We start from the raw sequence: 25,597 nt of genomic DNA on the forward strand, positions 1-25,597 counted from the left end.
ACATGTTTTGTACCCGCGGAGCACACAAAACGGCAATTATAATAGATAGTATACCTATACATTTAATAAGAATATTCCAATGCCCTTACATTAAATCGATCTTTTTCTAAGTTTATTCAGGGTTTTTCCTGAGTGAAACACAGAATGGCATCGTTATCGGCTGCTTCGTGACGTTCTAAAACGCCATCGTTTTTGTCGTTTTCAATATTAAAGGACTACCTATCTTCTCAAGATGACTTCTTTTCAACATAGAAAAATATAAAACCACAATTTGGTATACGAATCGATGTAACAATTCTTATTTTGAATCTCTTGGTAGTTTTTCGTTTTTCTTCCATTTTACAGAGAATATTGCTATAGACCCTATTTATTGTATTGTCTGTAACTTACTAAATTTTGACCTGCTCCGCGATCCGATTTTCGCATTTTTAAAACCTGGATAAGTATTCAATCAATCGTGATATTTTGTCAAAATTAATACATATCATTTGGATTAATTGTTAAAATATTTCTACCCAATTGGATAATATATGACGTCAAATAAAAAAGATATGACAGTTGTCCACGAACTTTTCGAACAACCCTCGTATATTTCTGTAAGTCTTCAAATATCACGTCAGAAATCTAAATGCATAAAAATAAAAGATACGTTTGAGAAAATTATTAAAAAAAAAAATATCGAGATTTATGGAAAATTGGTGAGTCAATTTTGGATTCCGCATGCTTTTGCTTCAAATATTTTGTTGTGCTCAGTAACTCTCCATCAGCGATATCAACATACCAATTATTTTAGTAGATTTTTTTAAATACAGAAATTTTGCTTAAAATGTATTGCAATCTTTAAGATACATATATTAATCATAACAAAAATCGTACTAAAAATAAGAAGATAACATATAAGATAAATTTGTACTGGTCAGCTCAGCGTAATTAACTTGGTGGAGATAGCACACGTGGGCGCGATCATATAGAAGCAGTTAAAATGGTAAACAAATAAAAGTTGAACTTTAACCTGGCCAGTTCCAAGAAATGAATCGTTTATTAGGAAAGGCATTTGGTCAGGAGGAAGGAGCGACCAATAACATTTGAGTGACCAGGGGTCAGTTATACGAATAAATTAGATATAGCAAGTGAAATTAACAAATTTTGCAAAAAGACAGGAAGTAATTTTTAAAACGCATTAGTAAACTAAAAGTGTTGAAGGATAAAGAAATAATTGTTAAAAATTCAAATTTGAAATTAAAGTAATTATTGGAAATTTTGAAGGCGATCTGAATATGGAGATGAAAAACGGAGTAAGAGCTATTAGGTATAAAATGAGCGGACGACGGACATACGCCAGACAAGAGCTGGATTGTGTCTGTCTCTGTTTCATTTTATACAGGTAAGATTATTTGGTAGACTTGCGCGATTTTGTAAATTATTAAGTTTTCAGATGGTTTAGTTTATTTTCAGGTTTAGATTGTTTATATTGTAACACAGTAATATTTATTATAATGTTTAGTATTATGTGTAAAATTATTTATTGTAATTATAAAATAAACGGATTGTTTCTTTAAATAAAGACAAGAGCTGGATTGTGTCTGTCTCTGTTTCATTTGATACAGGTCTGGTCAAGGAAGGTCACTCAAGGACAAAGGAATTGCATATCGCAACATCAAAGAAAGATCTAATATAATACAAAAGCGAAATTGAATTATTCCACTTGGTGTGTCCTCTCACTAAAACAAAAACGATCTCGAATGTAAATGAACAAACTTATGATCGGCCCAACGTCATTTGTGACTCTGCCTCCTAAAACTTTGATGGTTGAGGTCTGATATACAGTTATCAGGCGTGGATCCAGGATTTGAGCAAGTAGGGGGGCGCCAAAATTAGGCAAGGGGTCTGGGGGCCGCCTGAGGCCCCCAGTGGTGCCGGGCAAAGCCCTGAGTGGGGGGCCCGGGGGCGAACCCCCGGAAGCTGCCGGATTCTAGAGATTTTGAAGGGTTAAAATGAGGTCTACCAAAGCCCTGGTGGGTTTCAGGGGGCGAAGCCCCGGAAGCTCCTGGATTCTAGAGATTTTGAAGGATGAAAATGAGGTCTACCAAGTAGACATATTTGATTTACGCTAACTTTGACAATTTTAGGGGGGGGGCGCGCGCCGGGTGGGCCCCCCCCTTAAATCCGCCACTGGGTATCATAGGCGGGATTTAATGAGGTTGACCCGGTTATAATATTTCTGTGAAATTTCATAACTATATGACGTCTGTAAGAGTAAATAAGAGCACAGTCCGCGTAAATTTTTAACGGCCCTCGTAGAAATAAGAAAAGCTACTAAAAATATTGACTTACCTGTGATGTTGGAAGATTCTTTCGTCATGTAGAAGAAAATAGAAATCGAAACTGAAATATGCTATATTTACGACCAGGTAAACCCCAGTGTTTCACGTTATATCGAAACTAATATTACCTGCATGAATTTTTAACCGACCTGTTTTTAACATTATAAAGGCTTGAGAACACATTGTAGTCTGTTAATGTGAAAGTTTTATTGATCTTTAGCAATATTTTCAGATGGCGTTTTGTTTAGTACCTGTGATTTTTTATGGCGTCTAATGTTGGTCTCTTTTTTTTAACATTTTAACATTTGAAAAAAAATATAGTGATTATTCATATTCTGAAAACTATGTTTGGTAAAAATATTTGTATCTAAAAAGGTGTCCATGACAATGTTGATAAATTGTAGGGAGACCTCTTGTGGTAGATGATGGCGTTTAGCTTTCTGAATGTTAATATACACTGTATGACTTACATCATACTACAGAAGAAAATTTCAATTGCACCTACTGCATTCAAATACTTGAATAAGGAAATTAAGAAATACATGTAATACACCATTTTAACACATTTTTCCAGGATGTCATTTTATCGAATTCAATGAAGCATGAAAAAGGTGTGTGTGGATTGTTTGTGTGTTGTTTTAACGTCCCTCTGGAGAATTTTTCACTCATATGGAGACGCCGCCACTTGCCGGTGGAGGGTTACAAATTTTGTCCTATGCTCGGCACTCAGGGCCTTTGAGCAGTGAGGGATCTTTTTCGTGCCAGCACTTACTGCGACACGGGGCCTCGATTTATACGTTCTCATACGAAGAACCGGTCTCCACGTCCACTGGGATTCGAACCCGCGACGTAAGGATTGACTGATTACTTCGCAACTCTTGAGCAGACGTTCTAACCACTGCGCAACGCGAGCGACAGGTGTGTGTGGAAGATTTGATAGAGTCAGCTTGCATTACATTCCGATAAAAAATTTAAATTTACATGATACTTCTATTTAATTAACGGTAGGAATTTACTATGTCTAGAACGTCGATCACTTATGAAACTAGTATCAAATTATGTTTATGGCTAAACAGGCACGTGACAAACTTGTTTAACACAAGTGTAAATACACCTTTCTCAACAAGTGTAATATAAGCATTTGCAAACGTAAATATTACACAGGAGTGACTCCGTTTTGTATAAAATTTTAACATCCGGTGACGAAAATACATTAGAGGTGTCTTCCCCCAAGCTTGTCGGAATTAAAGGGTCAAAAAGATAAGATTGGTCCATGAATATGTACATGCAAATCGAGTACATCTGTTATACTTATATTTTTAATGGATACGAGTTGTATTTAAACAATTGTTCTTTACAAAGTGAATCCTTTGAGCAACACGTTTATCATATTGTAGGTAACCCTAAATGATATACAGTTATTGCTGTGTTTGAGGTCAATACGATGATTAAGACACTTAATAGTTCAATATTCTCTGAGCCAGAAGGGCGAAGTGAATATTTACAGACCCTAAACCGTCTTACACCACTTGAACGGTACGGTTCGGTACGCTTTGTGCACGGAACGGTACGCTTTGTGAACGGAACGGTTCGTTTTGTGAACGGTACGGTACGCTTTGTGCACGGAACGGTTCGTTTTGTGCACGGTACGGTACGCTTTGTGCACGGAACGGTACGCTTTGTGAACGGAACGGTCCTTTGTTCACGGTACGTTTCGTTTCTTGCACGGAATGGTTTTTTTTGTGAACGGTACGCTTTGGGAAACGGTATGCAAATGAAGTGGGGGGGCCTGTTAGCTTTAATTCTTGATTGGCTTCTAAAAATGTATTCATTTTAAATGACTTTTGAAGTACTTAGTGCACGTATATAATTATATTTCCGTTTTTAACAAATCATTTTCTCGGTTTCTATTTAAACATAAATTTACACTATAGCGGTGAGGGTGGAAAAATGAAAAGAAAAAAATAAAAGGAAGAAAAAACTCATCCCACCGATGTCTTTGGCATTATGGATAGATATGTATTAATACACATAGAACTCGTAAATATTTCCGTACTTATTTTTTGGTATCTGAACCTTCATTTTAAAAAGGAAAAAACAAATTAATGAAATATTTTTTTCACTTTAAAATTAAGTTGTAACATAATAAAAAGGAATTAATATATACATGGTGTACTCGCTCTATACACATAACGCTACGCACATATATAAATTATTGTTCATTGATTGATCTATAGAAATAAATATGACTATTCCTGCTTCATTTTTATTCCTAGTGATTAGATATGTACATTTTTTTTTTTATTTTTAAAATTGTAGATCTATCGTTTTAACGTTTGTTTCAGAAGAGAAATATCAGTAAACAAAATAAATATGAAAATCAGCAGCAGAAACACGAAATCAATACAATAACTTCCGGGCGCTTTCTCGTAACAGAAAACATTTTTTTCACTGACAAGTATTTATGTTTTCAATAATCCTTTCAGTGTATTAAGTAATTAATTTAATAAGTTTTTCTTTATTTTATCAAGTTATTCTTTTTTGCAAAGTCTGTAAAAACGATGCCATGAATGAGAGAGAGAGAGAGAGAGAAAAATGCACCTTAATACATTATCTGTAAAAAAAAAAATACTTGTATTATTCTCATTCTTGTTTTTTTACATCGCCAAAGTCACAATTAATCAGACTATGATGCTACAATGCATTTAATCAACCCTTTTACAACTATTGTGCAATGAATAATCCGTTCTCTGTACATGCATGCTGCACGCATGAAATCCTCGGCATCACCTGTCAATCAAAATGGTAACGCTAGGTGACCCTGAAAGTCTGTTTACGCAGGAAAATTTCTTTTGTGATTTGAAACAATCTTATGGTCAGTTCATATTTCACACCTGTTTAAAAAAAAATATTGGGTCACCCCGGAGGGACGGGGGCGCCATGTGTTTAACACACCTTTTAAATTATTTAGTTCTGACCACATCAAGTGTATTTAATCACTCAACTAACATCCGGCAAACTCATCTTCCAGGTTTCACCACAACACAGATTACAAATTTATTTCCTAAATTATCCTTTTTCAGACAAAAATAAATAAGCATGTAACCCTAAATTATAATATTTTTTACACAAGCACAATTCAAGGTACACAAATTCGCAAAAGAATCACCTTCTAGGGGGGGGGGGGGGGGGATAACAAACATAATATGGCTTGAAAGAGGATTGATATTTTTTAAAATTTCATTTTATTTAGTAAATTATTTTTTTCAAACAGTAATAAGGATGTAGATCCTGTAGATTATGATTTTTTTTATTTACAACAATGTATACATTTTGCAGACTTCTAAAGAACTTTTAGTCAGCTAATTCGTATTGCTTTCTAGAGAGGGGATGGGCTGGGGGTACAGTGTAACAAACCTTATAATATCTTTATTTTTTCTCAATTTTTTTTTTCATTTTTCATAATATGTATTTGAATGAAGTAATATTTATACTGCAGTTTGCACATTTTATTTGCAAGAAATTGGCAGGCGATTTTTGTATGCAGCGTGAAAGTTGATCACAGTTTTATTAGTAAGATTATCATTTTTCTTTTGTGAAATCTTCATGTTTACCGCATGTAATATTTTAATCCATATTTCACATGATTACAGATTTTCAATGTAAGTACAACTGAACCAATGATTTGCCCATAGTAAAAATCTGAACAGAATTAATGTGAGAGTCTAATACCGTTCTTTTTTTTTTAATTTTACTCTAGAAAGTTTATGTATGTTTTAAAATTCTTACAAAATAATTCATCACGCATCTGATATGTACTACATATGAATGCATACTTCCGACAAAAACGATCTTGTATCCAATAAGATTTAATAATTTAAATGAGCAAAATAAAAATCAAAAGTAGAGACAACCAGGGAATTAATTCAAGAAAGCGTGTTATATCTTAGTGGTATTATAGTCTATTGAACCTATTTTATGTCAAATATAATTATAGGATTATGAAACATGAATGTACATGTACACATTTAAAGAGAGTTTTTTCCCTGGGCACAAGCACGATTATATTGAATTTTGAGGCATCTTATAATATTAGTTTAAATACCTGTATAGATAAATTACGAATATTTAAATATAACTAATATTTCAAAAGGAAATTGATTTAAATTGCTGATATAAACAAAATGAAAGATTTCAAAAACGCCGACATTGTTCGAGGTCCACTGTGCCCCGTACGTGTTTTGAGGGAAAAACTCTGGCCTGTACAGTACCTTTGACCACAAACACAACAAGTTAATCTAATTTATAGCATATAAACAATCATCTCACACTCTGTCTGGTTGTTTTTAAAATTGTTGTTTGCTTGAGTAGTTTCCTTATATTTACAGTTGAAGGCCCAGACGCATGATACTTGATAATGGTGTTTCGAACGGGGGGACACAACCTCCGTCCTCTTTTCACAGGCGCCGTCAAAATAAACCAAAATGACTTATTTGGTTGTTACACGATTCAAAAATCATTGGGGGCGTGGTTTGCATAATTAACCAAAGAACGGTACGGTTCGCTTCTTGCACGGAACGGTACGCTTTGTGGACGGTATGGTACACTTTGTGAACGGAACGGTTCGCTTTGTGGACGGTACGGTACGCTTTGTGCACAGAACGGTTCGCTTTGTGGACGGAACGGTTCGCTTTGTGGACGGAACGGTTCGCTTTGTCAGGAACGGTACGCTTTGTTCACGGTACGGTTCGCTTTCTGCCGGAACGGTCGGTTCGTTTTTGAGGTGTAGTAGCACGGTTTAGGGGCTGTAATTCGAAGGTGGCTAAATCAACGTTAAATTACGTCTCTGTAGCCTAACTGTGACGTCACCTTAACGCACGTTTCTCTGTGTATATTTCTTCGCGTGAGTATACTCAAAATTCGTATTCAAATCCATTTCATTGTTTGTTAACTAGAAAAAAAATAGAAAATGTGAATGTTTAAGTTATTTGCTTTTCATGAAGCGAATATTTGGGCTTTTTGATCATAATGTGTGCTATTAAAATTAATTGTATTTTTTGAAAAATGAATTGATTCGAATTTTTTTTATATGCATTTGTTGAAAATTAAGGTAGAACCTCTTTTGGGAAAAATCTTTGTCACAAAATTTTTTTAAACTTATGATAATTAAGTATTTGTTTATGATCATATTGTTGTAACCCACCCCCCCCCCCCCCACACACACACACACACACATACACACACACACCACCACCACCCCAAAAAAATATTAAAGAATATATATGTAATAAAACTTTAAAATAAATACATACATGTATATCTTTTTACAAAATTTTGGAAGTTCTGAAAATTAAGTACCGTATTTGAAATGCACATGTACATTATTTATCTAATTGCTTGTCAAGTTTTCTCCCCCCCCCCCCTCCCCGGGCATGATTCATGCATTCTAATGTCAACAGCTAAAATTACATTCAGAAAAAAAATTGGGAGAGGGGATACTATTTGAGAAGTATGTGATAAATAGCGGGAATTCCGGATAATTTTTCTGTTGATATAAATTTGGTAAAAATAAGTTTCAAAACTCAAAATTGTGGATATGTGTCGAAAAAATAGCAAAAACAGCTGCAAAACATACCTTGATTAATAATTGGCTTGCTAACCTAAGGCAATGTAGCAGTAATGTATACTTTTTATATGTAGCGGTAATGTAACGTTTTTTGTAGCGGTAATTACTAAGTATAACGGTACACAGGTTTTGGGGAAAAAAAACCCCCCCCCTTCCCGTTTTCCCGTACCCCAAGGATTATTTGACTTTTTTTGAATAAAATATTTTTTCTATGATATATTTTCAAAGTATTACAACTGAAAAATCCAAAATCAATGCTAAAACTAGCCCTTTTAAAAATTCACCCTCACTGATACTAAACAGAACTGTTATAGTATAGTGGGAAAATTTTAAAAGGGTAGTTTTAGCTTTGTTTTTGGTTTTTTCAGTTGTAATACTTTGAAAATATATATAAAAAATATTTTATTAAAAAAAAAGTAAATAATTTTAGGGGAACACGGGGGGGGGGGGGCCTCCCCCCAAGCACCTGTGTAACGGTAATGTAAATTTAAAAAATGTAGCGGTAATGATACCCCCCCCCCCTTGCAAACCCCCGGATTTGATTTTTTTATGTACATGATTGTAATCCAATATTTTTTCACCTGAGTGTAAATAAGTCCAAATTAAATATATTTCCAAAATATTTTAATCAGTTTGGATTTTCCCGATCTATTTTCGTCTAACATAGCAAGAAGTAAATGTTCGTAATTTTCACCAGGAAGATCACATGCAGGTGAACATAACCTGATTTTTTTTCACAATGCTGATCTTGGAAAATCAGAGAGCTAAGAGTATTTATCATATTTTAAACACTTTTTTAAATGATTTGAAAAACATTGTGATTTTTTTTTTAAACGTATGTGCATGGGAAAATATTTAAGCGTTATCATTTTTAGTTGACCTGTACCAAGACAAATATTTACTTTGTAGATGCAAATGTGAAAAAAAAAAAAAAAAAAAATGAGAAATAATACCCTGGTAGTGAAGTTTTTTACCATTACATCGAGATTAAATAATACCGAATTTCACTTTAAAGTGCTTAAAGTGCCACTAGCGCGCATCAGGGAAATATCCAGCAGAGCAATTGCTATTCATAACGCCATGTTCACTGAATAACGTTGTTTATTTCTTAAATATCTCATTACGTACTTTCCATTTTTTGGGCGGTCAGCAAGGGTTAAACAGGCTCGCCGTTGCTTAACTTACCACAGGGACTTGCTCCCGGCGTGTAATAATAATTTATTTTAAAAAATCATATACCGTTATAATACGGTATATGTTTTTTTAAAAATAAATTTTTATTAAGCCGGGAGAAATCCTGTGACTTGCCTGAAATAGAGCAACCTACCATATCACCAGAAAAGCTTTCTCACTATGGCGAGGCAGTATAAATTCCGTATAGGCCTATAATGTCCGCTACAGATGTTAAACACAAAAGTCGGAAATATCTTGCACAAACAAAGGTTTCTATATAACTTGTGTTTTTTCCTTAGCAGTGAAACTAAAGGTGGTGGCCCTTTCTCAATGGTTTTAAATAGATTGAATGTTTGTATGTTGTTAAATGTCCACCTTAGTTTTTTTTAAATTCATATAGACCCCACTACTTGCCGCTGGAAAACTGCAAATATTGTCCTATAACGGGCACTCAGGGCCATTGAGAGGTGAGGGTTTTTTTCATGCCAGCACTCCTGCGACAAGGGGCCGCGGTTTATACAACTTAGGACCGGTCTCCATGTAAACTTAACTAGAAGAATAACACAAAAATAACCTACTCATCCCCCCCACTTTCAGAACACGTGGACTTCTTTAATTAGTAGGGATGGTCAGATGTTTGGATATTTGATGTTAATGTAGTGATAGAAAATGGCCAGCCCCCCCCCCCCCCCCCCCCCCTTCTGTACACAATGGAACTTCTTTGTATATGTGGAAAAAAGGGGGGTAGTTTTGGGGTAGAAAATATTTTACTAATATATGAGAAGAATTTTTTTCGAAAGACAGTCTAATATGCAGATTTCGCAGGTAAAACATGTTCTCTTTTCTACAAAATTTCTTTATGTGTTTTTTTTTTTTATGAAGGCGGTAATAATGTTGTACATTTGTGTCCATATGGTTAAGGACTTTAAAAGCTGCTCTAAATAACCCCCGACTTACGTTTTTTTTTGTCCCTATTTTTTTCGATTTTGACTAACTGGTAAATTTTCAGAGGACCTTCATGATATATATATACATGTATAAGTGTTGACCTGTGAAACTTGCCTCACAACAACCTGTTTTTTTTTTTTTTTTAAAAAAAAAAAAAACAGTGAATGCGTTTTTTAAACTTAAGATGGATCGCATATTGAGAAAGTATAACTTTCACTTTCATAGATCAATGCGTAAAGCATAAGAGGATCAAACTCTCATAATCTTGTTGTTAGATATAGATGGGGCTGTATGTTTGGCAATTTTCTATATATTCATTACATGTACGTGATTGTTTGTAGGAAATAAACAATTAAAAAAAAAAAAACCATATGCCTTACCCTTTACTTAGTTTTTCAGGTCTTGTTTTTATCAGTTATTTCATAATTTGAAATCTGGAAAGTACACTTTAACTTTTTATAATTTACAGATTTAACATGTATATTATCTAGTCTACATTGCCTTTATACTAGTACTTGTATATTTATTCTTTCACCCCCCCCCCCCTTTTCCTTCTAATATTTTTAACAAATGGGGACAAAATTAAGCAAAATAATGCAAATTAGTTTAGCATTTAAAAAAGGATAAGGGTACTCATCATTTACATTGATATACCATACTTTACAAAATCCTTATGTTGTGTTCATTAATAAAAGCACAAGTCCCATCCCCTTTATGCAGTCTCTTGGTCAGTGTTTTGAAGGTAAAGGTTGAACAAGTAAAATAGTTATAAAAATTTAATTCATGGAAACTAAAAAAAAAATTTTTCGTTGCTGGTTTGAAAAGATTTGTGCTGAAAATTGAAAGTGAATTTTTCTTAATAAAAGACATATCAATTTTGCGTGATTTAAATTTACCGAAACATGGACTATTTGAGCTCCTTTGACATATTTCTAAATAATTAACATCAGATAAGAATAAACTGATCTTTTTTATAAAAAAGAAAAAAAATGTTTTCAAGAAATTAAGTATATATATTTTTTCAGAACGGCAACACAATACCAAGTTATTTCGTATAATAATTCAGTGTGATCTTATTGCACGTCAACTATTACGTTGATCAGGTACAATTGAAAATTTATAAGGTTTCTTCAGGTAAATGTTTAATATTGAGATCACCTGTACAAAAATCCGTAATGTGCTTTTTTGATAAACTTTATTGTAAATGTTTTTAAAGCATCGATTTGATTCAGTATTGTTAGGAAATATGTGAAACGATCGCCGATGCGGTATTAATGATTTATTAAATACCTTATGTGTGTCACCCAATTTTACTGCTGAATTTACGCTATCACGTGACGTCGTGATCCGATTTTCCGGATCAGCAACATGTTGTTTTCTGAATCCATATCACCATTCTCTGAAATTGATGACTTAGTACGCAGAAATATGACGTTATTTTTCTTGTGCGTTAAAACGTCTCTTGTTATTATGCTTTGTTTTATGGATAAATGTTATGCAATTGATCTCTAAAGTTTTCGAATTTGAGGCCGTTTTCACCAGAGGGTCATTGCGCGTGCAACGGCATTGTGACATCACAATCAACACATTAAACAACGTTGTAAGCAATGGATGCAACGGCCGCAGCGAGCAACGTATCTGAGCAATAAGAATATTATAGTAAGAGGCCCAGGGGCCTCCGCGCTCACCTGAGCATCCCCTCCAGGCGTTTATCATTTGAACAAACTAGAATCTACACTACCTGAGGATGATTCCATATAAATATCACTAATCATAGCTTTGAAGTACTTGAAAAGAAGATTTTAAAAGATTTCCCTATATATCCCTATGTAAAACTTGGGTAGGCCATTTTGGACCCACCCTAGCCCCGGGGGTCATGATTTGTACAAACGGGAATCTACACTACCTGAGAATGTTTCCACATGAGTTTCATCTTTCCTGGCCCAGTGGTTCTGGAGAAGTAGGTTTTTTAAAGATTTTTCCTATATATTCCTATGTAAAACTTGGGTCGGCCATTTTGGCCCCACCCTAGACCTGGGGGTCATTATTTGAACAAACGTGAATCTACACTACCTGAGGATGCTTCCACATGAGTTTCATCTTTCCTGACCCGGTGGTTCTGGAGCAGAATATTTTTAAAGATTTTTCCTATATATTCCTATGTAAAACTTTGGTCGGCCATTTTGGGCCCACCCTTGCCCCGAGGGTCATGATTTGAACAAACTTGAATCTACACTACCTGAGGATGCTTCCGCATGAGTTTCATCTTTCCTGGCCCAGCGGTTCTGGAGAAGAAGATTTTTTAAAAATACCATTAATTTTTAACAAATTCATGATTATCTCCCCTTGGAAAGGGGCAGGGCCCTTCATTTGAACAAACTTGAATTCCCTTTACCCAAGGATACTTTGTGCTAAGTTTGGTTGAAATTGGCCCAGTGGTTCTTGAGAAGAAGATGAAAATGTGAAAAGTTTACGACAACGACGACAACGACAACGCCGACAACGACAGACAACGGACAAATTGTTATCAGAAAAGCTCACTTGAGCCTTTGGCTCAGGTGAACTAAAAACTTATTGCAGGATTATTTTTAAGCATTTGGATATCTTACACGGCGAAACTCAAAAAGGAAAACACGGAGGTGACAAACTGTAATCTGGATTTTTTTTCAACGAGGGAAGTTCGTTTATGAAAATGGTGTCGTCATTCAGCCTTCAATGTCTTATTAATTCAAATTCGGATTATATAATAAAACAATTATGGACTCTTTTGGTGTTGAATATGGTTTGTTATTCACCAGAAGAATTCGGTGAATATTTTATATATATGAATATTTTTCTGGTGAATAACTAACCATATTCAACACCAAAAGAGTCCATAATTGCATAATATTTCTCAGGAGTAACTTCCTTTTTCTTCAATTGACATAAAAGACAAATTCACATTTAAAAAAAAAATGGCAAATGAACTATATTTTTTAGTCAATTTTCCACATTTTTTGTAAATATTTTTAGATTTCTTTGTCACAATGTTTTCAATCTTTGATAATGATGAAGAACATACCCAAATGATTACAAAAAGTGATTAAGATTTATGCCTTTTGCCTCCAACTTATGAGAGGAGGTTATTTACCGTTGCTAATATTCTTGACCTTTTTGCACTAATACATGTACAGGGATTTAATTATTAAATGGTAGTTTTGAATTACATTATTTTGTACTTTCTGATCTAAAACGTTAATCAAAAATTGTACTTTTCATTTAAAAGATCATATTTAATAGAAAAATTGCAATCAAACACTAAGAATATAAATAAGTAAAAAATAATTATGAAAAAGAATGCATGATAGATACATGTATCACAAAATGTACACATGATCACACGATCTACAACACGTACATCTTTGACTTAGACACATTTCATCTAGATATTTCACATTTTAGTTGTCAACTGAAGATTTCTTGGGATTTTTGCATTCCTTCAAAATAGTTATATGTCATCCACATTATTACAGTAAGTTTTATGTATTGTAATTTCATTACAAAAGATAGTCTTGCATTTGTCAACTTAATAAAGGTCAAGATCTAGTAAATGAAATGTGCCGACAAGTTTCTCTAATTCAAGAAAACATATTGTCATTTAAAAGAATTTTAACCAAAAAATATTTAAATTGAAGTAAAATGATTTTGGTATGATTTTAAATTGAATTCTGTGAGTTTCAAAATGCAGTATTTTCTACAATTTCTATTGAAGCTGTAAGGTACGGGAAAAAGTGACAGTGAATTAATTATGACGTCATAATGGATCAGTATATATTCTTTATATACCATATTGTGGTATATTACCTTAGATTTATTAAATTCAGAAAATAATCTCTAATATATAGTGCTCTGAAAAAATCCCGGAAATTTAAAATAATTACGATGACAACTTCGACTGTCAAAGTAAAATGTTAAAAATTATATATACAGAATGCTAGTTTATAAAAACAATGTTGAAATCAAACCAAAATAGAGGAAAGTTTCTCAATTTCCTTGAAGTTTCTGTTTTTAGTATATATGGATTTGTGCAAATCAAGTATTCCTGTAAATTACGCTGTATTACTGTCTTCTATTTAATGTTGATGTTTGTAGAAGGTTTTAAAAAAAAGAAGTAAGCAAGCAACTAAGATATATTATTCCTGTCTAAATAGCTTAAGTAAGTCGAGTCTAATTATTTCTGCCTTAGTGATTTTGATAATTTTTGATAATTAATTTTTACTGTTTTATTTATTGTTTCATGATTAAAATATCGAATGATTACCATCACGATTTTTAAGGGGGCATATCAAATGTTGTCAGGTTTTACTATTGAACCCTCAGGGAATTTGTTTGATTGATTGATTGATTGATTGTATATTGTTTTACGTCCCTCTTGAGAATTTTTCACTCATATGGAGACGTCACCGTATGCCGGTGAAGGGCTTCAAATTTAGACCTATACTCGGCACTCAGGGCCATTGAGCAGTGAGGGTTCTTTATCGTGCCAGCGCCTACCGTGACACGAGACCTACATTTTAAGGTCATATCCGAAAGACCCGTGACTTTCACTTCTAGTGCCGAGCGCTTGGCGAAGGAACAGTCACTACCTTTGTTTACGTCTTAGGTATGACGCGGCGCCGCGAACGAGAATCGAACCCGGGCCTTCCGATCACGAAGCGAACACTCTACCACTAGGCTACCGTGACCGGTAGAATTAGTTTGAAAGCGCCAAATTATCATATTTCCCTATATTTGTTTTGTTTTTCCCCTAGAGATTTCTTTTTCATTCAAGTAGACGAAAGTTATTGTAATAAGTCTCAAAACTGCGAAATTTAAAGAAAGTCCACCATCTAGGTTGGTCTAGGAAATAATTTTCAAAGCCAAATACCTCTAAAATTGCCATATTACGGTAATAAATACATAACAATGCAGATGAATTATCGGTTAAAAATAGCAATGTTTAGATTGCTAGTATGTTTCTATGGGTGTTCTGTCATGATTTTTGTTTAATATCCATGGACGTCTTAAACATACAAGCGAGTCATGCGCTATTTTTCAGCTCAAAAAATCCAAAAATGGTGACGTCGTTAGCGCCATTTCAACACTTTTTCTTAATTGTTGCCATAAAATCACATTTTCAAACCAGTAGGGGTTACAGATTATGTTAATTTTGTAATAAATTCAAAATATTTGGCAAAATTGTACTGTCAAACAAATTACTGCATGAAATTTAAAAGCTGTGTGATGCGCACTCCACGTAGACTTGGCTTCATTAAACTTCGTGACGTCATAAAAGCCAAAAATCACTTGCTTGAACCGGTTTGAAAGATTCCTTCTTTACATATGAGATAATGACATTTTAAACTGAAAGTTGCATATATTCGATAAGACAAAACCCATAGTTATAAAGTATATTAATTTATATTCCCTGATATAATCTATGCAAGCGCAAACAGTTCATAACACTACATACTCATTGTACATGTATTTGAGGCCGTATTCACCGGAGGGTCAGTGCGTGCAGCGGCATTGTGACGTCACAATCAAACCTCTAACAACGTTGTAAAGAATGGTTGCAATGACTGAAATGACCTACGTATTTGAGCAGGAGAAATATTATACAAACCTATTGCAGGATAATATTTACTCATTTGGACCTTTTACGTGAAGCGAATTTCGTAAATGAAATTGTTGTCCTAATTCAATCTTCAATGTCTTATTTATTCAAATTAGGACTATATAATAAATGATTATGAACACTTTTGGTGTTAACACTAAAAGTGTCCATAATTGTATATTATTATACGTTTTGTTGAAAAACACAATCATGAATATTTTACCTGGATTCATTTACATTGATAGGCAGCTTTTAGTTAGTTTATTTAACAAGGTAAATTCCCGGACAACACATGGCAGTCTGTTTATCTCAACATTTTTATTGACATTTGACATTAACTGCAGCTTTTTTTCACTTGAATTTGCGATAATATGTACACTGTACTTTTTTCTTTGTGTTTGTCTATTTTTCACATTTTATACCTGTTATTAGATTTAAATGTATCTTCCCATGGTGTCTTGAAACAATAAAGACATCGTTGTAAAACACATTTCTAACAATCATGTTTTTGTACAAAGAAATCACGTTCGGGGCGGGACAAATAGAGACAGAAGAGCGGCTTGTAGAACGTAGATTAGCGGAATCAAGAGCATGTAAATATAAGGAATAACTGTAAGATTTTTTGATTTCATGAAGATGATCATTCGATTGGCTTGCGTGATAATTTTATGCATGCGTTTATGCAAACAAAAAGAACCGTTTAATCAATTCCATATCTTTAATGTTCAATAATTAATCATACAGAAAGATTTTAATGTATGAAAATGATAGTTCATAACAAGATTCACATTATTTATTGTTACATTTAAATTAATTACATTTTTTACCTTAATTGTTCATGACTTGAATACATACAATGTCAAAGTAAATTTAATCATTTGTATTACAACAATAAAAACAGTTTTGTTATCATATTTGTATAAAACTTAACAAGTGTTTTAAAATCTTTTCTTTAAGAAATACGTGTTATGGTCCTCGTGGCAAAATGGTGAAAGCGTCTGCTGAATTTAATTCCTGTTTATCCCTGCAGAATTTGGTGACGGTTCCTTTGGATGAGACTAAATAAAGCGGGATCCCGTGTCCCAGAAGATTTTGGCATAAAAAAGATCCCTAACTGTATGGACAGCCTTATCGGCTAGAGTTAGTGTCTCAATATTAAAAAAAACAAAATAGGGAGAGATGTAAAACAACAATCCCACATCTAGATAAATTCTACAGGGTTGTATTAAATAAGAAGAATAACACAAGTTCCTTTTCGGTTTTTTAAGCCACATATGGTACACACTTGCCAATAAGTTGTATTTTTAAAGCTTATTTTAAATGGGCATGGACAGATTTTTTAAAACCAGTTTTAATGTTTACAATTCTTAAATCATTTCAAAACTGCTGTTTACAAAAACACAAATATTTTTGTAGCTTAGTTATATCTTTCTGAATGCTTTTTCGAAATTCTGGTAGTCGGCCAGCGTAAATAAATACGTTTACAGCCGAGTTCATATACAGAAGAATTCGACAAGTAGCTCTGAAATAGAAAAAAATAAGCATTTTTAAAACGTTTAATAATATGTTTACTAGTACTTATCATTTTTAACATGTAAAATAAGAATTGTTTAGTTTAAAAGTGATTCGATTCTTCATACAATATGTATTGCAGGGCTTATATAGATCTTGAAAAAAAGTCGTGTTTGTGTTACTAATATATATTTATATATTTTATGTAAATAGGTCATATCAGGGATTATCAAAACTACATCCTTCTTGTCTTCTTGTCTTAGAATAATTGAAAAACAATCATAGGATTTTATGAAGTAATAACTAATTTTTACGTTGTGGGTTCGAATAAACTGCCTGAAGAACGGACCTGTATAAACCAAGGTCCAGAGCAGCAGTAAATGCTGGTACAATGTCCAAAAAGAATCTCACTTCTCAAAGACCCGATCAATGCCGAGTCGACAGCTAATTTTGCCGTCCTTTACCGGCAATCTGAGATCAATATGAAGGAAAAATTCTTGGAGGCATGTTTATCAGATAATAAAAGAACAACAGTAACTTGTGTGATTGTTCTTTTCTTTATCGTGATGTTTCATGATGTATTGTTTTAGTTTTGTCTTTTTTTTACCAGAGAATTTAATTAGTGGTTAAAAATAAATAACATTTTTATCTAACCAAGTATAAACCTGATAATTTTTTGACAGAAAAATAGGTTCTTCAAACAAGGGAAATACCTACCTAATAAATGGAGATTGGAAGCAGTTTTCTACACAAGTTATCTTATAGAAAAAAAGATATATTATCATCGGCGTCCATACAATTATGTAGAAGCCCAACAAAACAGACACCATTACTGTAGATTTCAGTTCTTGTCGGCGAATGAAATTAAATGCATGACTTTTATTTCTCAGCACTCGTTCTTGAAGAGCTATAGCTTTTGCCTTAAATAAAAGTACAATTAAAAACTTTCAATGTATATGGCATAGATGTACTGACAATACATTTCTTTAAAAAAAATTACCGAAGTCTATTTTGTCATAATTTCTAAGTCTTAGTTAACAACAACAAGGACAGATGATGCAAACAAAGTTTTGTCAGCAAAATTAAAAGTGATAATTTGAGTGATGCTTATATATACGATTACCAAGTAATTATCAATGTTTAATTCAAAGTTTCACAATAAAGAAAGATGAAGACAAAATTTATAATACAGACTATGTTTTTGAAAGCAGTGCATTCTCAACATATGCATTTGTGTCAATATTCATAATGGTACAGGAAGTTTTATTCAAAGCTAGTCTTACCTGATGTCTTGCAATTCTGACGATTCTAGCATATAGAGATAGCATGATTAGGAGAGGTAGAAAATACTGGATTATGAGGAGTATAATTAAATGTGTTATAGAGAAGATCAGCTCATAGCGGCAAACACCGATGTATTTCTCTGAAGAGAAAAAAAACATGTTCACGAAGCATATAATACATGTACTTTCATTATAATTATATTTATTTATAAGCATAGAATCTCTTCCATAATGTATATATAAAGATAATTAGGTATGTCTTACATTTTTATTTTCTAATGATACGTTTTAACTGACTAAGAATTATATTCAATGGATTAACCTTTTTACAGAAAACGGTACATGTATGGTACTTACCTGGGTTGTAGAGAGTATACATAAAAATGCACGTACAATGGGATAGGAACCAGATACTAAAAATGGTGTACTTTGTGGATTTGGTTGTGAAGTAGAGATGATACCGTAACGGGTACAAAATGGCGACATACCGAGTAACCGTGATGGCTACTAAATGATAAGAACAGCTAGTACTCAAGGCAAGCACTTCACTCACCAAGAAACGACAAACGCCCCACTGACCTAAAAAGAATGTAGATTCGCTTAAAAATATTTTTAAAACCTTTTTCTTTTGTATTCTTTGCTCTATTCAATGCTTATTTTTTTTTATTTATTAATCATGGTACACTAATCCACTAATCCACTAATAATTGACATTGTCTACATTAATGACTAATTTTAGCACTTTTTTAACAAAATCCATTTCAAAAAGGACCATAATGGTGCTACAATATTGTTTGCTTGTCAGCCTTGAAAAAAAGAACATGCATTAATCTTTTGTTTTAATTTGAGCAAATCTGTAGTTGAGGAATAAACAGTGACAAATTTTAGTGGCGAAACTTTGCATGTTTCTGTATTCCATTGTTAATTCTTTGAATTAACAATATGATTAAATGACAATATTTTTATTAAATTAATTTATTTACATATTTCATATGATCAGAGCATCGGATTTTGTGTGTCTCTGATTTCTCTTCATGTTTCATTAGACAAATTATATCATCACCAGAATTCCTTGAAGTAGGAATCAGTTGATATCATATGACTGAATTGTTTAATCAAATTTAGAAATTATGAAGAGTTATGCTACGGAAACCATACAGTTCCAATTAAAGTTGGCATGGTCACTTGATACTCGAAAAGAAAATTATTATCCGATTCAATCAAAATTCATCAAAACGAGTTTAACATATTTCTATTCCAAATTAATTAAGAAAGGAAAAAAATTGTTGTAAAACAGACAGACAGAAAAACCTGCATATCAACACGAAAAAACATGCCCTCTCCTAGTTTCTAAAACAGAAAAAATAATGTAAAATTCATGTAATTACCTAAAGCACGACTGACTTCCGGCATGAGTTCTAGATGAGCAACATTGTATAAAGGATATATGACTCCAATAAGTAAATCTGTAACAGCCAAGCTCACAATGTAATGATTACATGGCGTGCGGAGGTTGGGAGTCCTCATTACAGCTCTGATAACTAGGGTATTCCCGGTTATGTTAATACACATTATTATACAAATCATCCCATAATAATAGATGTAAAAGGATATTCCATGATCTTCAGCAGTGTGTGGTTCTGTTAGATTCGTGTCTTTTAAAAACGTGGTGGTATTCGGGAAGACTTCATTGTTTGCGGCAGATGAAGGCATTTTACATTTTTATTCATTTACTTCCTGATTCATCTACTCTTCGCTATTTTTAATTTTTTAGTTGTTAAAGTCTCCAAGTACTAAAACTTGATATCAATATTGGTTGTGTACATTATTGTTTAAAAATGAACAAGGAAGCATTATGCAGATTCTTTTTAAAACATTTGAAGTGTGAAAATATATGAGTGCAAAAAAAAGCAGTTGCGAACCTAAAAAAATATCAAGATTATATATACAAAATACCTCTTTCTTTCCTTATTTTTTTTTTATTTTTCGTAGAATCACATGGAGGAATTTTAATATGGACAAGTATTTGGAAAGGAAAATGTCTTCAATTTATTTTAAACTCAACCTCAAAGGCTGACAAATCCAACCCATGTTTTAAAAGTTAAACCACAAAAAACAATAATTTTATATATGAGACATTTGAAAACCTGAAAAGATGCATTAACATAACTTCATTTCTATTTTTTGTCAAAATATAGTACAAACTTTATTTGATATGACTTTTAGAGTTTATCAACATTTTGTGCACATTGTTTTGGCTATAATAGGATCCATCCCCATTCCACATATTGTTCTCCATATTGTCACCGGCTTAAAATAATACATGTAGTATTTGTTGCTGACGACATTACACTTACATATGCCATTGTTGTTTAAATTGTCCCCCTAAAGTTTGTAGTGCCATGTGTGTTCACAATTTTTCTCTCGTAGGTTTTTGTATAGAATACTTCTCATACGTTTTACAAAGCAGTCGATTCGTGAATATTTAATGATCCCTCCCACTTTTTTCACGACACAAAACCGCTTTGAGAAAATGTGTCAACTTATGTTTGATGCTTTTTCTAAATTCCTTTAAACGGAGTGCATAGATGAATATATTTATAGCTGAGTTGAGATACAACAAAATTCGGCAGCTTGCCCTGCAATAGGAAAAAAATCATGTATAAATAATCCTTTTAATTTAATTTTTTTAATAAATTTCACTGTTTTTTAAAATACCATCAGAGACACGGTTTTTGCAGTGGTAGGTGGAGGATGGGTAATAGTAGTGGTACATGTAGTACCGTATAAAAGGACTGAAGTAGCAATCCTGAACACACTGTATTCGGTAAAAGGAGTATGTCATAAAAGGCACCCAGGCAACTGTGTAGGACACTAATAGAATGGAGACCATAAATGTTGACTTCAATTCATGATTGTTGATGTGGAAACAACATGCCCTGTCTTTATGCCATGGAAGTCGTTTCAGAATTGCTATAGCCTTTGCCTAAAAGAAATTAATCATTATTAGAACATTTGATTAAAATATAAATTTCTCAATCCTAGCTATTACATGTAGAAGTAATCGAAAATTTTCACCAACAATTTTTTTGTTACAAATTTTATGTCCAACAAAAATAATGGGGGAATATTATAATTTGAAAAATTATAAACTTTTTTATGAATTATATACAATGTATAGATATAATAGTCGTTCAATATTTCATTTCTATATTCTTTGAGAAAAAAGTACTATTAATACCAATAAAAAAAAATGTAACAATACAAAAGTTATGGGCAACTTTCAGGCTATAAGCATTAGGTATGAATGCTATTTCGTAAAATTTCAACAACCCCGTGTTTTGGCAATATTCGAGATTCTAGCGTACATAGGAATCATTAATAGAAGTGGCAGAATCAGTTGAAAAATGAAGTAGACACACATATGAGCCAGGGAGAAGATGAGCTCGAACCGACACAAGGGCTCCTGTCTCAGAATGTATTCCTCTGTGGAGTATAAAATTCATTTTCTAACGGATGTATCCACTTCGGCAATATCAATGCATTTGACTTTTAATAATCTTAAGACAAAATATTGATAAAAACGAAGCTGCCATTCAATTTTTGCTGAAAATTTTATGGCAATTACATTAATTGGTTTAAATTTAGATTAAGTGCTGACCTGGGTTGTAGAGTGTAAACATTAGTACACAAACACCTTGCGACATAGACTTAATTGTATATATATATACTACTCAGAATATAACTGGCAATATTTTGTCCAAATGCAAAAAAAAATGTCTTCAACAAACTTGCACGTGCATTTCATGTCATGGAAACTGTTTCTCGTCACATTTATACTTTTGCTACAATTGCACGATTTTCACTCAGGCAGCGTTGTGATTCTCTCTAAAATTTAAAAGAAGTGACCTGAGTGTTTACACTACGTTTATCAACACAATGGCCCCTCAAAGTGTAAGGCGTCGCCTGACGACAGAACAACTAGGTAGATTTATTGGAATGCTTGACGCTGGTTATTCACAACGTGATGTTGCAAATGCGCTAAACGTCAGCCAGAGCTTTGTAAACAGAGCCTGGAACCGACGGCAAACTTTTGGTACAGCAGCACACCGACATGGGGGTGGTCGTCAGAGATCAACAACTCAACGCCAAAACCATTTTGTGGCTCTTCAGGCACGACGCCACCCCTTCTGGGCAGCAACCAGCCTGCGTAACGACCTCCTGAACGCCTTGGGGGTAAATGTCGCGACTCAGACGAGACGTAATCGGCTTAACATTGTAGGTCTCAATTCGAGAAGGGCATGTGTTCGAATCCCTCTGACTGTGCGACACCGGTGGGAGAGATTGAACTGGGCTGAAGACCATGTCACTTGGACACAGAACGATTGGGTTCCAGTTCTGTTCACCGATGAGTCCAGGTATTGTTTGGACTTTACAGAAAGGAGGCAACGAGTGTGGCGACGACGACGTGAACGTTTTCATGATACCCACATCAGTGAACATGACCGTTATCAAGCCATCATTGATGCAAGGGGAGGCCATACTCGGTATTGACACTACATCGACTATTTGTGATGATGGACTTTCTCCAAAAACTGTGTAATTTTTTCTCTAGTTTTCTGTTAACTTTTTTGTATTGAAATGCCTATTGGTGTTGTTCTAAGATTTCAAGCATTCCTTATTGGTAAAAGTTCATGCTGTTCATAGATACCCATTCATAACCTGAGTAAACACATTTTTGAGTTAAATTTTTGTCTGTTGTTATGTTAGGGGTTAATTACATATATATAACCTAGTAATCCTTATCAAATTTTGAGTAGTATATATATATATATTAGCAAACGCTTTAAGTCATGGTATCAACAATAAATTTGCAAAATTTGACGAAAGGAAAATGCCAATAGTTGTCTCCTTTTAGAAATTATTCCTACGTGGAACTCATTTGTGTATTAAACGTATAAGGGAGACCTAAAACTAGGAATCCTATTCTGCTGATTCACGTTTATCACGATTTTTTGTTTTACTTTTACGACTTTATGTAGTTAAATATCAAAATATGAAATATATGTAGGTTACAGACTCATTGGTATCTTTTATTTCGATTCCAAAGGGAAATAAATCGACTCTCGTAGGAAATTGAATTTTGCTGATTGAATAAACATCGGCAATGTTTTAAAATACCGAACTGAAAGCTACCGAAAGAGATTAGTTCTTTTCATGTTAAAAATTTTATTAACATGGATTGGTATATAGTTTTTGTCTGATTTTGATTTGAGATGACATAATAATTAATCCCTAAAATATCAAGAAATCGTATGTTTTCTGTGGTGCTTAGATACGAGATTTTTTTTTTTTTGCTTTCCATATACACGTTATTTAATAAAAAAAAAGTTTGCACAATTTTTTGACTTTATTTAAAGATCCTTTAAACTTCCCCTACACTATACTTAGTAAACATTGTTCAGGTTATCTATTGAAAAATAAATCTATAATTCCTCTGAAATCCAACAATACGCAGTCGTATATTTCTAAGCAATACCAAAAAAGAGGCAAGTAAATGAAAAAAACCTCATTCGTCTGTCATTTAGGAAAACTTAAAAACAAGGCATTACATTTATTATCATAGAGTGATAATTTGATAGATAAAAAATGTTATCATTGATACATCAACATACTTTCACTTGATTACCGGTAACACAGCGACAGCTGTGATTAAGTCTGTTAATCTGTTCTACTGAGTCATGTTGACATCCATTTTCTTAATAAATGGCATAGTATTTGCTTTAAAAAAATTTTAAATTCCCTTTTTAAAAAATATATTCTCGCTCCATAATTAAGATACATGAATTGCATTCCTTCAGCCAAGTGGGTAATGTCTATACAGTAGACATAGCCTAAATACTTGAACAATTCCTTTCTAAAATTGATTATTATTTTAAATTATTGTTTTATATTTTTAAGTAAATTTTTGAATTATATCCAATAGAAAAGTAATTTTTTGTGTTTATTTTGCGTTTGTTTGCTGAATTTTTTATTCATGTTAAAATGACAACGTGCTAGACCTTTGATAAGTGAGGGACCAGTGCACCAGTGAAAATTTATGCTACTAGCTCTAGCGACATAATTCCCGGTTACTCCAGTTTAATTGATTGATTGTTTATTGTTTAACGTCCCACTCGAGAGCATTTCACTCATATGGAGACGTCACCGTATGCCGGTTAAGGGCTTCAAATTGAGGCCTATACTCGGCACTCAGGGTCATTCTTTAACGTATCAACGCCTACCGTGACTCGGGACCCACGTTTTATAGGTCATATCCGAAAGACCCGTGACTTTCACTTCTACTGCCGAGCGCTTGGCGAAGGAACAGTCACCACGTATGTTTACGTCTTAGGTTTGACGTGGCGCCGCGAAAGAGAATCGAACCCGGGCCTCCCGATCACAAAATACACCGGTCTGACAGCAACTTCTTGTCGTATATGGTGCTGCAGGAGAATTTGAAACCGGTCCTGTATGACCAAATACTTACTCTAGTTCAAACGCTCTGACCTCTGTAGCGGGCATGGAAAATTTAAAATCAGCTGTAACGTTAATGTTTCATTTCTACTTTTTGCGTTCTCTTTATAGAAACAAACAAAAATGCTTTTAAAGGAAATTATCAAGTTATTAAAAGTAGTCATACATACATGTACATGTAACATCAAGTCAAAGTGGGATTTATTGTTTTTGAAGCCATTTTTAATCTGTTTGGGAAATTAAGTGGTGGGTTCAAAATAAGGACACATGAATTTAAATTAATTATAATTTTTAACAAAACCGACTATCATTTTACTTACCTAATGGACGGCTGATTTCTGGTACCTGTTCCAGGTGCGAGATATTGTACACAGGATACACTAATCCAGTTAATAAGTCTTTAACCGACAAACTCGCTTTACAAAAATTACATGGCTTCTGTAGATTGGGAGTTTTAAAAACAGCTATAATGATCAGGATATTTCCTGGTATATTTATACAAGCAATAATAAAAACCGTCCCGAAATAATACACATAAAAGGTTGTTCCGGGACCAGAAGAACCAAGGATATCTTCCATG

The 25,597-nt window shown here is 33.4% G+C and overlaps 3 protein-coding genes across 3 annotated transcripts; 1 reads left to right on the forward strand and 2 right to left on the reverse strand.

Moving 5' to 3' along the window:
• Positions 1 to 17,540: 17,540 nt before the first annotated feature.
• On the reverse strand, positions 17,541 to 20,751 carry LOC134228952 (melanocortin receptor 5-like). The gene is made up of 4 exons (XM_062710653.1): positions 19,890 to 20,751; positions 18,859 to 19,080; positions 18,502 to 18,641; positions 17,541 to 18,138 (listed from the first exon to the last, which is right to left on the reverse strand). The coding sequence occupies exons 1-4, from the start codon at positions 20,212 to 20,214 to the stop codon at positions 17,932 to 17,934; spliced, it is 894 nt and encodes a 297-aa protein (XP_062566637.1). The 5' UTR covers positions 20,215 to 20,751; the 3' UTR covers positions 17,541 to 17,931.
• A 203-nt stretch (positions 20,752 to 20,954) lies between these two features.
• LOC134228953 (adenosine receptor A2a-like) lies at positions 20,955 to 22,208 on the reverse strand. The gene is made up of 4 exons (XM_062710654.1): positions 22,163 to 22,208; positions 21,838 to 21,987; positions 21,285 to 21,489; positions 20,955 to 21,140 (listed from the first exon to the last, which is right to left on the reverse strand). Exons 1-4 carry the CDS (start codon positions 22,206 to 22,208, stop codon positions 20,987 to 20,989), a joined length of 555 nt encoding a protein of 184 aa, XP_062566638.1. The 3' UTR covers positions 20,955 to 20,986.
• A 232-nt stretch (positions 22,209 to 22,440) lies between these two features.
• LOC134228954 (uncharacterized) lies at positions 22,441 to 23,055 on the forward strand. Its single transcript, XM_062710655.1, has one exon. It carries the CDS (start codon positions 22,441 to 22,443, stop codon positions 23,053 to 23,055), a length of 615 nt encoding a protein of 204 aa, XP_062566639.1.
• Positions 23,056 to 25,597: the final 2,542 nt, after the last annotated feature.

This window comes from Saccostrea cucullata, unplaced genomic scaffold (assembly GCF_032062105.1).
Source record: "Saccostrea cucullata isolate Sc308-1 unplaced genomic scaffold, CSIRO_AGI_Scuc_v1 ctg4959, whole genome shotgun sequence".
NCBI classification, from domain to species: Eukaryota; Metazoa; Mollusca; class Bivalvia; order Ostreida; family Ostreidae; genus Saccostrea; species Saccostrea cuccullata.